General features: G+C 37.1%; 1 protein-coding gene across 1 annotated transcript; it reads left to right on the top strand.

The window, feature by feature from the left end:
* Positions 1 to 291: 291 nt before the first annotated feature.
* LOC150091690 (very long chain fatty acid elongase 7-like) lies at positions 292 to 15,490 on the top strand. The gene is made up of 8 exons (XM_090376417.1): positions 292 to 410; positions 782 to 837; positions 5,547 to 5,737; positions 6,962 to 7,042; positions 8,895 to 8,951; positions 10,141 to 10,246; positions 13,526 to 13,662; positions 15,036 to 15,490. Exons 2-8 carry the CDS (start codon positions 789 to 791, stop codon positions 15,318 to 15,320), a joined length of 906 nt encoding a protein of 301 aa, XP_090232543.1. The 5' UTR covers positions 292 to 410; positions 782 to 788; the 3' UTR covers positions 15,321 to 15,490.
* The last annotated feature ends 434 nt before the right edge of the window (positions 15,491 to 15,924 follow it).

Genomic DNA, 15,924 nt, shown 5'->3' with positions numbered 1-15,924 from the left:
TTGTCATAATCAAACATCTCTGACTTAATATGAGGAAAATCACGATATTGGCATCCATTAGTTGCCAAACAACATAATCAAGAGTTTTTGTTCCTTTCAATTCTGGAAAAAATTGTTGGAAATTCTGTAAAATCGTTCTTCGATTGGATGTTTGTCCTTGAGTTGGCGTGTTTGCCTGACATTGTTATTCATAATGATCTCTTAATATTCCCTCCCAATCAGTGACATCAGATATAGTGATTGTAGGCTTATTTTTCATTAAAAATAACCCAACGGCGCGTGCGCGAAGTTGTCGAATGATCAGTAAGGTTTCATGTTTCTGCTTAAACAGTACTTTGATAGTTTTACTACGCAGATTTTCTACAACATCTCATCACCAGCGTCGGATTGTTCTGTCCCAGATACCTCAGGTAATTTTTTGTTTAAATCGATCTTGATTTCTGTTCTTCTTGTGTCGAGGTTATAATTCGAGAACTCTTTCTCAATATCTGAGAAAGAATTAAATATGCCACGCTAACTGAAGTGTATCTCTCGTGATACATTGAGCAGTTTTTATTGAAATGTCGCATTTAAATTTAAAACACCGAAATACCAATTTTTAAACATTGGTAACCTTTCGAAATACACTTTTTTTCTGTCATAAAGCCTAAATGAGGGGAGTTGCAATAATGTGCAGCGTTGTTCATATACGAATCATATTTTTTATGTATAATACTCCTAATAAAAATTTAAACCCAACTGTAAATTAACAATCAGTTATCTAGTTTTCTATTTTTTTTAGAGTCAGCATGGAGAAACCTGCCAGTTTGTCTTTCGATGTCATATTTGGAGAACCAGGTAAGTTGAAATTAAAGTTACAAGAGAAATTTAATTAATTAAGAGCTTTCATAAATATTATTGAATACCTGAATTTGTTGTAAATTTTACGATATCTTAAATTAATATTGGCGAGATGTTCTGATTGCAGAAACGTTTCAAATAAGCGGGTAGCTATTACCAGGGAAGCGAGATTAAATAACTTTGAAGAAGGGGTCAGGGTAGTAAACTATACAAGGACACTAAAGGGGATGATGGGTTTCAGTATGGTATGTATAATGTATTTAGCAAAAATAGGGAAGGTGAAGGAGTGGTGGGGTCATGCTTCTTATCAAAGCAGCCTGAACGCGATGAGAATGGGGCTGATCTACAGCCGAGATGATTGTGAAGGTTATGATTAGAGCCTCTACATGCCAATGGAATGCGCAAGTAAGCCTTAATGTCTTATAATGGTGATAAGTTGGATTGGTAAAGTGCCAATGTATCTCCTACACATAAGGGTGGTTATAAGAATAAAGTGGGAAATTATCGACCTGTCAGTCTGACTTCAGTAGTAGGGAAAATCGTGGAGGCAATGATCAAGCGTGGAATTCAGGATCATTTGGATCGAATTGAAATTCTCAAGGATACTCAGCATGGTTTTGTAAAGGGAAAATCATGTTTAACAAATCTGGTTCGCTATTTCGAAAGGGTCACTCAAGAGCTGGATTTAGGGAATAATTTCGACATTGTTTATTTAGATTTCAGCAAAGCTTTTGACTCAGTCCCACATGAGCGGTTGCTTTATAAGCTGGAACAGGTTGGAATCACTGGGAAAAATCCTTAGATGGCTAGAAGGATGGCTTCAGGGCAGGAGGCAGAGGGTTGTGATAAATGGCTATTCCTCAGATTGGGTTGATGTAAGAAGTGGGGTTCCCCAAGGATCAGTATTAGGACCACTGTTGTTTTTAATTTTCATAAACGACATTGATGAAGGGATAGAGGGCGTGATGTCTAAATTTGCAGATGACGTTAAAATTGGTAGAGTAGTTAATGATCACTGTCAAGCTGAGCTTCTTCAGAGAGACCTAGATAGACTTCAAGAATGGTCAGAAAAGTGGCAGCTTTGTCTAATCCTGCAAAGAGCAAGATCTTACACCTGGGCAGCTGTAACCCCAAAATAACTTATACACTTGGTGGAGTTGAATTAAAGCCAATATTGGAGGAAAATGACTTGAGTTTTACGATACGGTCAGACATGAAGTTCTCCAAGAATTTTAAACAGGTTGCAAGGAAGGCCCATGGTGTTGTGTCGATGATTTATCAAGCATCTGTTAGTAGAGATAAGGACGTAATAAACCAATTATATAAGGCGCTTGTTACAACACACTTAGAACACTGTGTTCAAGTATGGAGACCGCAACTAAAGAAAGACATCGAGCTTCTTGAAATGGTCCAAAGACGGGTGACTCGACTGGTGAGATCGGCAAAAGGGAGTCCATGTGAGGGTTGTAGATCTTGGAAACCAGGCACCTTAGAGGAGACTTGATTGAGGTGTTTAATGCTCTGAGAGGCATAAGCAAAATGAATGAGGACGAAATTTTCACGGTTTCAAATGATTCCGGAACAAGGGGCCGTAATTTCAAGTTCCGGGGGGAAGATGTTTACACTGGGCTGCAGAAAGTTTTATTTTAGCTAGTGAGTTATAAATTACTGGAATAAGTTACATGCATGGGTGTTTGAGGCTGACAAGTTGAGGAAATTCAGAGGTCAGCTGGATAATTACCTACGGCAGGAGGAAAACGCATTGGTTGTCTATTTCCTTTTCTCTTATTAATTATTCAATTTTTAAAATTTTCTTCATATTATTATTTTATTCTTTTTTTTTTCCTGGTTGTCGCAACATAAGTCATAAGCTTCCTTGCACCATATGGCCATTGCTAGTACTAATACTAATTAAACATGAATTAGTATTATCTATTGATTATTATTGTTTTTCATCCTTATGGGACATTTTCCCACCCCATGATAGGTGCAGGTACCAAGTGACAGCTTGTGTTCGATTATTATTATTACTGTTGGTCGAGAACTCTCTGACTATCCTTCAGGTGCTCAGGACTGTGGCTTTCTGGAGTTCCATATAAGTGTTCTCTGGGGAGCCTAATGTTGCAAGGTTCTTATGAAAGCGTTTTGGCACGATGCCGGTGGGCGACATGGTGATCGGGTTGGTCATCACTCGTTCCATATGCCACATTGGGTTGATGGAAATTTTTTCTACCACATGATTTGTGCAGGTATCAAGTTTACTATTACTATTTATTACTTTTTTTTTTCTGTTACGTTTTATGGCAGTTGCCGGTGTTGGACACCTTTAAGTTGATCAGGTAGGTAACTCTTTTCTTCTTCCGGATGAGGGTTATGTTTTCTCTGGTGAGCGGGATCGTCTTGTCTGTTATTGTGCCACGGTCCCAGTATTATGATCAGGGGTCTAGAATACTGGTGGGTTCACACTTGTAATATGGCACACTTTCTTTGATCAATTATCCTGGCCACCTGTTCCTGTTTGTGAGTGTTCTCGGTGATGTTCTGGGTTGTTTCTGGGGGCAGGTGGTGTGATTGACATGTTTTATCTGTTACTCCAGTGTTCTTGGCGATGTATTTTCTATAGTTCCTGCTGTTGATTACCTGATCTTGGATGATGAGCATGAATCCCTCGGTCTCGGGGAGAGCCTTCCGTTCGTGAGCCGAGCCTTGAAGCCATGTTACCTCTGTAGTCTTGATGGAGATTATGCCAGATCAATGTAGTGTCTGCTATGGAGTGTCTTCATCGCCCATCTTTCTATCTATGTGACTATGGCCTCTAGTTGAGGTTGAGTATTGTGTTTTTTTATCTATTTTTCTTATGGCTTTGTAGATCAGTGCTGTGCTTTCCTGGAAGTAATCCGGTAGGTTCTTAGTCGCCTTCGTCTCTTATTCAATGAGGTCAATCAATCCCCTCCCTCCTTCTTTACGGGCTATGGTCAGTCTTTCAATGACCGACTTTTGGACATCATTATTATGGTTACTCTTATAATTTCCTCAAGCTCGATGTGGGTCCAATCTATGATCCTGAAAGAATCATAGATTGGATGCACCGAGCATATTATTGATCTTATATTATTTCTCCCTGATTGGGGGTTCTACCCCGTGACGGGTATTGATATCAAGTACACAGGGTGGTTGCTTGTTATGTCTGATGTTACTGTTGGTCGAGGAACTCTCTGACTATCCTACAGGTGTTCAGGATTGCGACTTTTTGGAGTTCCTTGTAGGTGTTCGGTGGGAGACCTGTTGCTGCTAGGCTGTTATGTAGGGTCTTTGGCACCATACCTGTGGTTGACACGATGACCGGGATGGTCGTTAGTTGTTGCATATGCCACATCTCTTTGATCATCTGTCATAGGTTCGTGTATTTCCTGATTTTTCCCCATGGGTTTTCTGCAGGTTGCCAGTGTTGGGTACCGCTATGCCAATCAGATAGGTAGCCTTTTTCTTCTTGTCCACAAGGGTTATGTCCGGTCTGTTGTACGGGATTGTCCTATCCGTTATTATGGCGCGCTCCCAGTACAGCTTGTGGGTTAGGGGTCTCTAGTACTACCTGGGGTTCGTACTTGTAGTACGGTACACTTTCTTCGATAAACTAGTATTTCCTTGCTATCTTCTGATGGACTGATGGTGTACTCAGTCTGGGTGATCACCTTGCATCCCGCGGTGATGTTGGATCGTTTCGGAGGCCAGGTGGCATCGTCGACATGTGGACATGTGTCATCGGACACTCCCGGCCCCTGGGCGATCTATTTTCTATAGTTTCTGGTGTTGATTACCTGGTCTTGGATGGCGAACATGAATTTTTCAGTCTCGGGGAAGAGCGCTTCGCTCGTGAGCCATGCAATGTAGACAAACACTCAACCTCAACTAGAGGATCATAGTCACACAGACAGGAGAAACAAAGGCAGAAAGATGGGCGATGAAGACACTCCATAGCAGACACTACATTATTATTATTATTATTGCTCTTATATTATTTCTCAACGATTGGGGGTTCCACCTCGTGACGGGTATTGCTACTAAATACACAGGGTGGTTGTTATGTCTGGTTTTACTGTTGGTCGAGGAATCTGTCCCTATCCTACAGGTGTTCAAGATTGCAACTTTCTGTAGGTCCTTGTAGGTTCGCAGGGAGACCTATTGCTGCTAGGCTGTTATGCACAGTCTTTGGCACCATATCGGTGGTTGACACGATGATCGTTATTATTATTACTACTACTAAAGTCTCTTTTAGAGCAAGTTGTTTTTGTCTGTTTACAACGATTGGATTCGGGTCAGAATTAGGACACAAGCTTCTTTCTTCTGCCGCACACTGAAGATGCATGGTGATCTTAACTAGTATATTACATGAGTAGAGAATTTTTTTCTCCTATTGTGTGAGCCCAAATTGGAATCTGGATCAATTTATGCTACACTTTTGTACATACACACTGAGAGGTACAGTAGATCATTAGCTGTATCATTAAGAATTGAAATTTAAACTCAATTCTGTATTTGTAATTACTGTATTTGTAATTAATAAATTACAAATTTATTAATTACAAATACAAATACAAATTTATTAAAAATAAATAAAATAAATACAATTCTGTATTTGTAATTAATACCTATGAACAGCATGCCTTAAAGTTCAATAAGATAGCTTACTATTTTTCTTTCGACAGATCAGAAAATCTATGAATATCCTTTGTTGAAGAATCCTTATGTGATGATCATTATTGCTATATCCTATGTGTTGTTTTCGAAAGTTGTGGGTCCGGCTTTAATGAAGAACAGAAAAGCATTCGACCTACGGGTTCCAATGATTATTTACAATTTCTTCATGATAATACTTAGCACAGGAATGGCTGTTGATGTAAGTTCTGGCATATGATAACTACTTAATAGTTTATTATATATACTGTATCAAATGTAGTTTCACACATTTCGTGTCGTGTAGCTTTTTATTATATATACGAAGAAGAAACATTGTGCTGGAAGAAAATTAGTACAAACTCAATGTTGTACTAAGTGTAAGTAACATTTAAAACATTTATGTGACTTTCGGCATACGCAGTTTTCTTTCTCTCTTTTACTTTGCGGTACACCAACTTCTGTGCCAGCCTGATAATGACATTGATTTTGCAGAAAGTGAATGAAATCCCGCTTGTTCATGGTCCACTTGGAATGAGAAGAGACGGCAACGTTCTCATTCTCATCGTTTTGACCTAAAACCCCTAGGTAAGATCTTCTAGAAAGTCTTCAAAAAGAGGAGATTCTGAGGAAGAGAATTTTGGACATAAGAAAGCAATCTTGTAGAAAAAACGGAAAGATAGAAAACATAGAAGAGATGATAACGGTTTTATCTTTTTTTTTCTAAAGGTGTGTCAACAGTACATTATGCATCAATGATACTATTTGAAAACGAACAGGGGTCATTGGTTTTTTCACAGAATCCAGTATCGATTTTAGAGCTTAGGAATAATAAGTCTAACTGCTAAACATCAAGGATGAATTCTAAATTAATTTCATCCGAATTTTACATGTATACCTCTTGGGATTGAGAATATTCCCAGTGGATCCTTGGCCATATTCAGCTGTATATAATATGACTGTAAATTGCGCGTGTTCTGTGGTCGATTTGATGTTTGCTGGACAAAAAATCCGGGATGAAAAATCATGCTACCCTTGCCTGCGACCAACTAACTCAACCACGTTGTGAAAAAGTCCCATAAAATTTCCTCCCATCATTGACGGGATTCTAATTATACAAACTATGCTACCCACGATGACCTACAACTATTGTATCATTGAATTCCTCCAGTGATAGACGGAAATTGAACCCAGCCTCTCCAAGAGAGAGAGAGAGCAACACGAGGCGAAACCGCTATAAAGTTACGGAGATCTTTATCGGTTAAAACTTTCTACTAAACATTAAGTTGTCACTAACTCTGTAAAAGTGAAGAAATTTCAGTTCTCCACTATATATACCTATTCTGAATTTTGGCTGATTAGACAAGCATGTCTGTTCTTGTGATAATTTATATCGCTGTTAACTGAAAAGAGACTTGTAATAAAATTAATTGAATTATTTTTGCAGTCGTTTCATGGGATCATAAATATGAAGAACATATTGGCCTGCGAACCGTCCAGTACCACCCACCCACATGGATATACAAGAGTAAGTAATGTTTATGAATAAAAGTTGGAATAAAAGTTTAAAATACGGTATATATTTTTATTAAATGAGTTCATATAATAACCAGAAATATTATACTGTATTTTAATAAAAATACTTAAGCAACTCAAATAATAACACTGATGGCAATTTATAATCTCTCCTTCTCTTAGCATCGGCATACCTGTCGCAGATATCGCATCCTCCTCTTTCTCTGCATCAAAATAAATCTAGCTTTCTCTTTCGCTCTAGACATTATATTCCATCCAATGAAACGATATTGGACGCTTGTCTCTCTGTTCGATGTTTTCTGACTGGTTGACGACAATACCGTCACCACATCAAGAGCAACAGGTCAATGTTCACTTTTAAATGAAGTGGCTAATTCAAAAACTGATTCTCGATGATATATTAACTGGAAGTGACACACGCTCCTATCCCGCTAACGTCGAGGAAATTTACCACTCTTCTCACATAGTTCTGTACGTCCGAGAAGCTATCGAGATAAGCGACTGTACCAGCCTATAAATCTTTGATATGCCATAGACGTCCATAGGCGGATGGGTTGAAAAAAGGCGACTGGTGTTCAACATTGATAAATGTAATGTACTGCATCTGAGAATTAATAATTCCAGAACAATGCACCATTTGTGTAGTGGAGAATGAAAAATATCCAAGGTCAAGATAGAGAGAATCAAAAAGCTTAAGGGATAATTATTCTGGCATGAAGTTTATTGAGTCTGACATGAATTCTGAGATGACGTTCTCTCATGCCGAAATGAATTTCGACATGAAATTATCTCAGTAATGCAGAGAACGTAATGTCAAACTCTGGGAGAGTTCATTGGATTCTGTTAATGGTATGCAGAAATTTTTCGAGCAGAGGCAAAGAGGTGATTATCTCGTTGTATAAGGCAAATGTTAGGAAGCATCTTGAGTACTGTGTAGGGGTCTGGAAGCCTCGTTTTTGGAAACATATAGATATGTTGGAAACGTGTGTAGAGAAGAGTAGGAACTTAGTTAGCGGCATGAAAGGATAATCTTACCAAGAAACCCGCGTGGGTATCACATTGATGTAATTACCGTTCTCCCCACACCGGCTGGAAAAAGATCAGAGCTCGAATCCAATTAATGACGTGAGGAAGTTTCATGGGCCGTTTCACAACATGGCCGAGTTAGCCGGTCTTAGGGGAGGGTTGTATTTCGCCCAACAAACACAGAATGTAGTCGAATTCTTGTTTGCAGACATAAAATATATGGTCTGTTTCGTTGCCTAAAGCGCAGCAACAGCAATTAACCATTCTTAGCAAGAAAGACTTGTGTTCTGTAAATGGCAACATCAGGAACTAGGCACCTGTGCGGTAACCTTATTGAAGTTTTTCTATGAGGAATGAAAAATGGATTGAGTAACCTCAACGTTGATGACATCCTTACTCTTTCTAGGGCAACGGACACAAGGAACATAAATTTCAATCGGAAAATGATAGCTGCAAGACAGATGCTGGGAAATTTGATTTCAGTCAGATAGTGTTTGATTGTTGGTACAGCCTTCCATGCGATGCTTTGGAACTGGTAGATTAAATAAGGATTGAACAGAGGAGCTGATTATTTTTTAGGGCTTAGTCTCTATAAACTTGCTTTCTAGCATCATTCTGCCACTGCTATTACTAATACTAAATCCGATTAAGCTGGGTTGCTTTAAGGAACTATTAGATTGTTAGATAAGAGAGTACTTTTGAGAGTATAATGTGTTTCTTAAATATATCGGAAGCCCCACTATCTGCTGAGTAATATGAATTTTCTTCCTTTTTTATATGAATAATTATTGCATTTATTGCATGTTTGTTTCTCTTAGGGAAATATCATTGCCTGGACCTTTATGTTTTCGAAGCTATTGGAATTTAGCGATACAGTAAGTATTCCTTATTTAATATTACACAATTGTTTTGAAATCGTATATTTTTAGAGCAAGCGTTCTCAACCCGGTTCGCTCAAATTATTGAGTTCGTAGTCTACCGTACAAAAGATTACTTCATATCAACTGATTGATGCTCATTGGGTGCATATCGCTGAATTCAGCTGAATCTTGTGAAGCCAATAATGAAATTAGTTAAAGTCCAGAGGTGAAATTTAATACAATACAGTGTATTCTCGATATCTGCTGATTGCTGATTTGAAATTCTGATTAGTAAGTTAACAAAGTTGATTTTATTCTCTTTTTTTTATCTCAATTTCCACTTGCGATCAAATGGAAATGGGGAGTCGTTTATCACCAAGAATGACTGCAGTTTCCCCATGGGCAACGGTTTCGAAGGAAAACAAACAAAAAAAAAAAAAACCTTGGGTTACTAAGGTTTTATTCCGAGAGTGGTTTTTGCAATTTTTTTTTTTTTCCTGCAATAAATATTTATCTCAACAAGAACTGATAAAGCCACCATGGATCACTGAAAATTCTCCACGTCATTTAGTTAACATGATAAGTTGAACTAGTGATGGAGTAGTGAAGCTGGACTCCATCGCCACCATTTCATCAATAATTCATCTCACAGCCCATGGACAACAAAGCGATTGCTAGTTTCAAGTGATACTACCATATTTTCGGCTACCATAATCTTCTGTAATGAAATTAGTTTGTACTCTATGAATGCTACTGAGCTAGATACCGATTTGACCATGATGTTGAAGAACTGTTAGTGGCACATGCTGAAGAGCTATTTAATAAAGAAATGGAAAACAGAGGACCAAGAACTTCGACACTACACTGATGGATCTCTCCAAGAAGCGGGAGGCAAGAGGATGTCCGGAGTGTAGAGATAGCTTCTTTGTAGTAACAAAGATTGGTTTCGACAGGGTTTCCTTGCTGTTTAGAACAATGAACCAGGAGGCAGTCAACTCTAAGTTCCATTTTAAAGAAGGATGACACTTCCAAGAATCCACAGCCCTCGGTAAGGGTGATTCACCTTTGGTATTTTATCTAACTACTGTTATTTTGTATTGCCGTGTCTTTCTTCACTTCTTCCATTATTTAGCTTATTAGAAACTGCTTTAAGTAATGGCAATATATTTTTAATTTTTTCTAATTTTCTCTTCACGTTTTCCAGGTATTCTTTGTTTTGAGGAAGAAATTTTCTCACGTGAGCCGTTTACACGTTATTCATCACAGTGGGACTTTTGCAGCCTCTTGGGTGATTATTAAGTACGCACCAGGTAAGGATTTCGTATTAAATTTACACTTTTCTTCCAACTGTTATTAAAAATTGGAAAACAAGTGGAGAACAAATTTTTTCTACACCTTTCTGGAATATTCTCGAATATTCCAGAAAGATGCAGAATGTAATAGAACGCTGTAGAAGATTCCTAAATGTGGTAGAACGTTGAAGATGATTCCAGACTACTATAGAAATTGGAGGTAATTTTTCAATATTACAGAAGATTTTACATGATTCTAGATTGTTTTGCAATAATAAAAATTGAAGGGAAAGAGTTGTAACATATTAAATCGAAAACCCGTCATTCAGAAAGAGCGTTTTTTTGTGTTTTGTCATAAACATCCCAAGAAATAAAGTGAGAAATAAAGGATACTGGTAGTTTAAAAGAAAAACCATAATCAGAACGATCGCGAGCAACAACCAAAGCAAACGATAAGACCATAACACTGATTTCTAATGGCAATCGACGACTTCTGCACCCCGAATCCGAGCTGAAGTCAATAGGAACAGAGAAACTCCCGTGTCTACATCCACTGCATAACTTCGTCTTAAACAAATAGGACTTCATGGTTGTGTAGCGGTCCGAAAACCTTTATTGAAACCGGAAAATCGAAAAAAAACAGTTAGCTTGGAGGCTAAGAGCCATCAACATTGGATAATTGAAGTGTAGTAAAATCTCGATAGATAAATCCAAATTTGAAACTTTTGGATCCAAGCGTACAGTTTATGTAAGACGATTAACTGAATTAAAAATGTCAACAATTCTAGTGCCCACAGTTGAGCACAGTAGCGGTTCCATCGTGATCTGGGGCTGCTTCTGTGTTTCTGGAGTGGGTGACATCGTTAGAATGGAAGGAATTTTAAGAACAAAAGCTATTATAAAAACATTCTTGAACATAATGCAATATCCTCTGGACTTCGATTACGTGGAAGAAATTTTATGTTACAACAAGACGATGACCCGAAGCAGAGCTGTACCCCGACTTTCTAGTAACTAAAATTAGATGTGGAGGTATCACAAATTATGGTCTGGCTATCCTAATCATCTGACTTAAACTCAATGGCGCTTTTATAGGATCACCTAAACCGTGAAGTCCATGGAGTCTGCCCATCTTCACAAAAGTTACGGAAATTTTGAACATCGCTTGGAATAATGTTAATCAAGACACTATTATAAAATTAATCGCCATGAATGTCATTATCTCTCTCTAAACAGGGAGATGGTTAGACCGCATTTGAAAAACTGTATAAACAAACCGCAAAACTTCTGGAGGGTGTTCGAAGCCAAGCAATCAGATTACTGATGATTACAAATTGGTGCCCATATGAAGAATTGCTTAGTTGGGTGGGGAATTGACTGCAAGGTTTAACAATTATACATCTATGGAACGCTAACTGAGTTGTTTTAATTGTTGAAGTTGAAGGAGTTAAGTAACAAGGATAAGAAAGATCTAATCTCCATTGTAGATAAGAAATGAACACAGAGCACAACTGTATAGAATTTTAGGGATTAACAGAAGACTAGATCTTATGAAGCTCACTTTTTGGGCAGCGAATTGTCGAAGACTGGAATACGTTGCTTCCAATGTGGTAGAGGTCTCTGGGCAAGTTCAAAGCAGAATTGGATTGTTGCTTTGTGGGATGGGAATAATATTAACATATCTGTTTTATTTTATTACACTGGCCAACATTATTTTTACCGTCACTAAATATATCAGCTGTTTGCAGTTAATTTTATGCGCACATTTAGAAATGAATTCTTAAAATTGTGCACAGAAAAGCGCAGCTACATTGACGGTTTCCATTTTTGTACCATGACTTTGCTTGGAATGATTGCGGGAATCATAAGATAATTGAATTAATCGCCGGTCTACAGGAAGGATTCGCGAAATGCTGGTTGAACAAAATAAAGGCTCTTCTTTCACATTTTCATATAAATCTTGGATTAATGAAGACTTTTTTTAAGGCTCTGAATAAAGTAGTGTGTGTGTTCTGCTACCTAAGGGAAAAGTTCCCAATTTACTGACGCAAAACTGAAAGAAGGAATTCACGGGAATTGAAACAAAGAAACTCCTCTTTGAGGATGACGTATGCGAACAAAGCTACAGGATGCTGAACTAGCAGCTTGGTGATCAGCTGTGCATGGATTCCTTGGAAGAAGAAAATATGATGTTTAGGAATCACTCAGGCGTCAGCTTTACTACAACGCTATAAAGATGCGCACTGCCGAATGAAGTTTGGTATTTTTTGAATAATCAATTTTCTTTAGAATGTGCAAGTTTTGCTCTGGAAGTTCGAATTTATTTTTATTATTATTTTATTTTATTTGTGTTTTTTTTGGCTGGTACAGAAATGAACTGCGTCGTTGTATCATTTAGCCTTGCTAACATGAGAAAAGAATTTCCTTTTCCATTATCAGCGACAATCGTTAATTTTCACTAAAAAAACAGCAGAAAATCCAGTTTTACAGCTGCATATTATCGCAAAAAGGAAGTAAAATAACCATGGGTTTTTCTAATATGATCGATAACTTATTTACCACATGCCGTTAAAATTTAGGAAAATTTATCCACATCAAACATGACGTACTATGCAGATAAACATTTTCATTAACAAACAAGTCAAATGATATATCTATCAGATATCTTGTTCATAAGTCGTTAATTTGTTTACGATTTTAATGGACAATGATTATAACGATTGTTCAAAATTTCAAATATTGATGTCTTTAAAATACAACGCAAATTGTTTTTGAAAAGCACTCAGGAGGTTGATAGCAGCTCTTTAAAAACTTTGCTATACCTTTAAGTGTTGCTTGAGAATCACAAGTTTAATCTCCATGATATATGGTTGGTCGATAATTGACTAATTAGTTATTGTTGTTGCAGAATTTTAGGCGCATCAGCAACTTAGACCATATTTATCGGTATATAATATGATTATGAACTGTATTGTGTTCTGTGGTTGATTTGACGTTTGCTGAACAAAAGAAACAAATTTCAAGGAGAATAAACCATGCATTCTCGCTTGAAACCGACTAACATGGCCACGTTGTGAAAAAGAAAACCCGTAAAATTCCTAGCATCATTATCAGGATTTGAACTGAGGTCTTTTCCAACCGTTGAGGGGATGATACTGATAACACCAACTTTGCTCCCCTCGAAGGAGAATTTAATTAGAAAATTTTACTTAAATATACAATTTTCAATTTTTAAATTTCCCAAATGTATAATTTTTTTTCTGAATGCTAATATTTAACCGAAGTATTTTTCTATAGGTGGCAGTGGAGCTATAACTGTATTTCTGAATAGTTTGGTTCATGCATTAATGTACTTCTACTACTTTCTGTCCGCATTTGGCCCACACGTAAAAAAGTACTTATGGTGGAAAAAATATGTTACCCAGTTCCAAATGGTAAGTAGAACAGTTCGTTAAAAACTTAAGTGATTTCTCCAAAATTTATTATATAAGTACACCTTAATTTTATTATGAAAATCCCAAACACGAAAGGCATTACAAATTATAGTACTTATTACCGGTTGAAGAATGAAATCATTGAATGCTTGTTGACGTTAATTTCTGTAGATTGCAGTTTTCAGGAAATATACGCGAAGAAAGATTGTTCCAGGAAAGAAAAGTTGAAAGGATAATTAAGGAAGAAGAATAAAAGTTGGATTTGGATGTTGTTTGATTAGTTGCGGCTCATGTTCAGACTGGTTTGGAAGATAATATGCCGGTTTAGAAGAACAGTGAACAGGGAAATATCTATAGATAAGACATGAGGCAGAAACAGTGGGTCTGTGAGACAGAGTGGAGAGACTTTATAAGAGATAAGTCATTAATTAACCTGAGTTCTCTGTTTTTAATGGCGTCTAGAAGCCTGAGAGAGGTTTAGGGACACCCCCCCCCCCAGATGTGGCAGCAATATTCCATAGTAGGGCGGATTGCAAATTTCTACAGACTGTTTAGAAGAAAAGTAAGTCGAGAGATAAAGCTAAAACCCAGTTTTTTTAAATGCGGAGGAACCAATATTTGTGATGTACTTATGCCAAGCGAGACCAGAAGTCAGGGTAAACCCTAATAGAAATATATGATCTTGTCTTGAAACCGGCTGTCATTGAAGATAATCATAGGATTAGTAGACACATTTTGCGAGATATAATACAGGATTGAGTTTCATATGGATTGAAATTAACTAAGTAATCTTTGTCCTGTTGGAAAACTACTTGGAGATCAGATTTAAGGAATTGGTCATGGATATTCCAGAAGTTGAAGCTGTTTGTGTAGGGCTAGGTTTCACAAACTGAAGGCCAAATGCAGTGTGCTGTCATCAGCAAAACTGTGGATAGGATTCTGACTCAGTGGAAGAAGATCGTTAATATACAAGAGAAAAGGAGTGGGAGAAAGAAATGTAATTGGAGAATATCAGCATTAATAGAGAAATTGAAAGCCAGAAACCATTAAACATCACCCGCAGAGAGCAGTCAGACAGAAAACTGGATACCAAATTGCAAAAAGTAGTCAGCATTCATTAGAATACCTTTTATCCTAACGCGATCAAAAGACTTAGGAGTGTTAAGATTATTAGTGTAGAAACTGAATCTGGAGACAACGATGAATATAATGATTTTCTGTTTCTGAGTGCATGCGTACGATGGATTTCAGTTTTGCTTGGAGATAACAATTATTGATTTAATTTTCATCATTACATATGTATCTATTTTTAAACACAACGAATTCTGTTAGCAAGGTACAGCAATTAACAAATTATTTTTCATATTTTTCAGGCTCAACTGTTATTCTTGACTGTCTACTTTCTTCAGATTCTCTTGATCCAGAAGTGTGACTATCCACGAATATTCTCTGTGATGCAAAGCTTCTTATGCGGACTGTATTTTTTTATGTTCGTGAACTTTTATTTTCACACCTACGTTAAATCTCCTAAAGGAAGCTCACCTGAACTGACGTCAGAGACTGAAGATCTTCAGAAAGAGAAACAAATCAAGGTTACCTCCAGTAATTATCAAAACGGTTCTTCAGTATCTAAAAGAACTAGTACTCGATGCAATTAACTGTAAAACATCTTAATAAGAAGTTTTAGTTGAAATATTTATCACCTTGATCTGAAGTACCCTTTGTTTACTGTTATCACAGGATACACTTATCTAAAATTAGTAAATAATGGTCTGTTTGTGTACAGCCCAGAAAAACAAGCTATTTTTTACGTTATTCAAATAAATATGTATGTTCTGTGTATTGATTTATCGAGTTTCCTATAATCACGATATGTAAGAACACAGTGCATAATTTGTTTTCTGTAAAATAAATGTATATAATTTGTTTTCTGCAAAATACCTGGTGTATTTCTTTCACCAGGCTAATACACAATTGATTTATGATTAAATCACTTGTGTATTAGCCAAGATCAGAAGGGTTTAATAAGATCCCAATGATACATAAATAATAACAAACGAGTCTTATTTGCATCAGGAATCATATATAAAACACATACACACATGCAGAGTCCTACAATTTAGAACAAGGGACAGAATGAATGATTTCCTTACGGTTTTGGGGGTCTCATCATCACCATCAGCCATTTTCAATCCACTGCTGGATGAAGGCATCTCCAGTAACTTTCCAGTAACTTCTGTTTTGTACAATGGCCATCCATCT

Source organism: Mastigoproctus giganteus, chromosome 1 (assembly GCF_048544385.1).
Source record: "Mastigoproctus giganteus isolate SK-2022 chromosome 1, ASM4854438v1, whole genome shotgun sequence".
Lineage (NCBI taxonomy): Eukaryota > Metazoa > Arthropoda > Arachnida > Uropygi > Thelyphonidae > Mastigoproctus > Mastigoproctus giganteus.
This window is presented reverse-complemented; position numbering and strand designations above follow the sequence as displayed.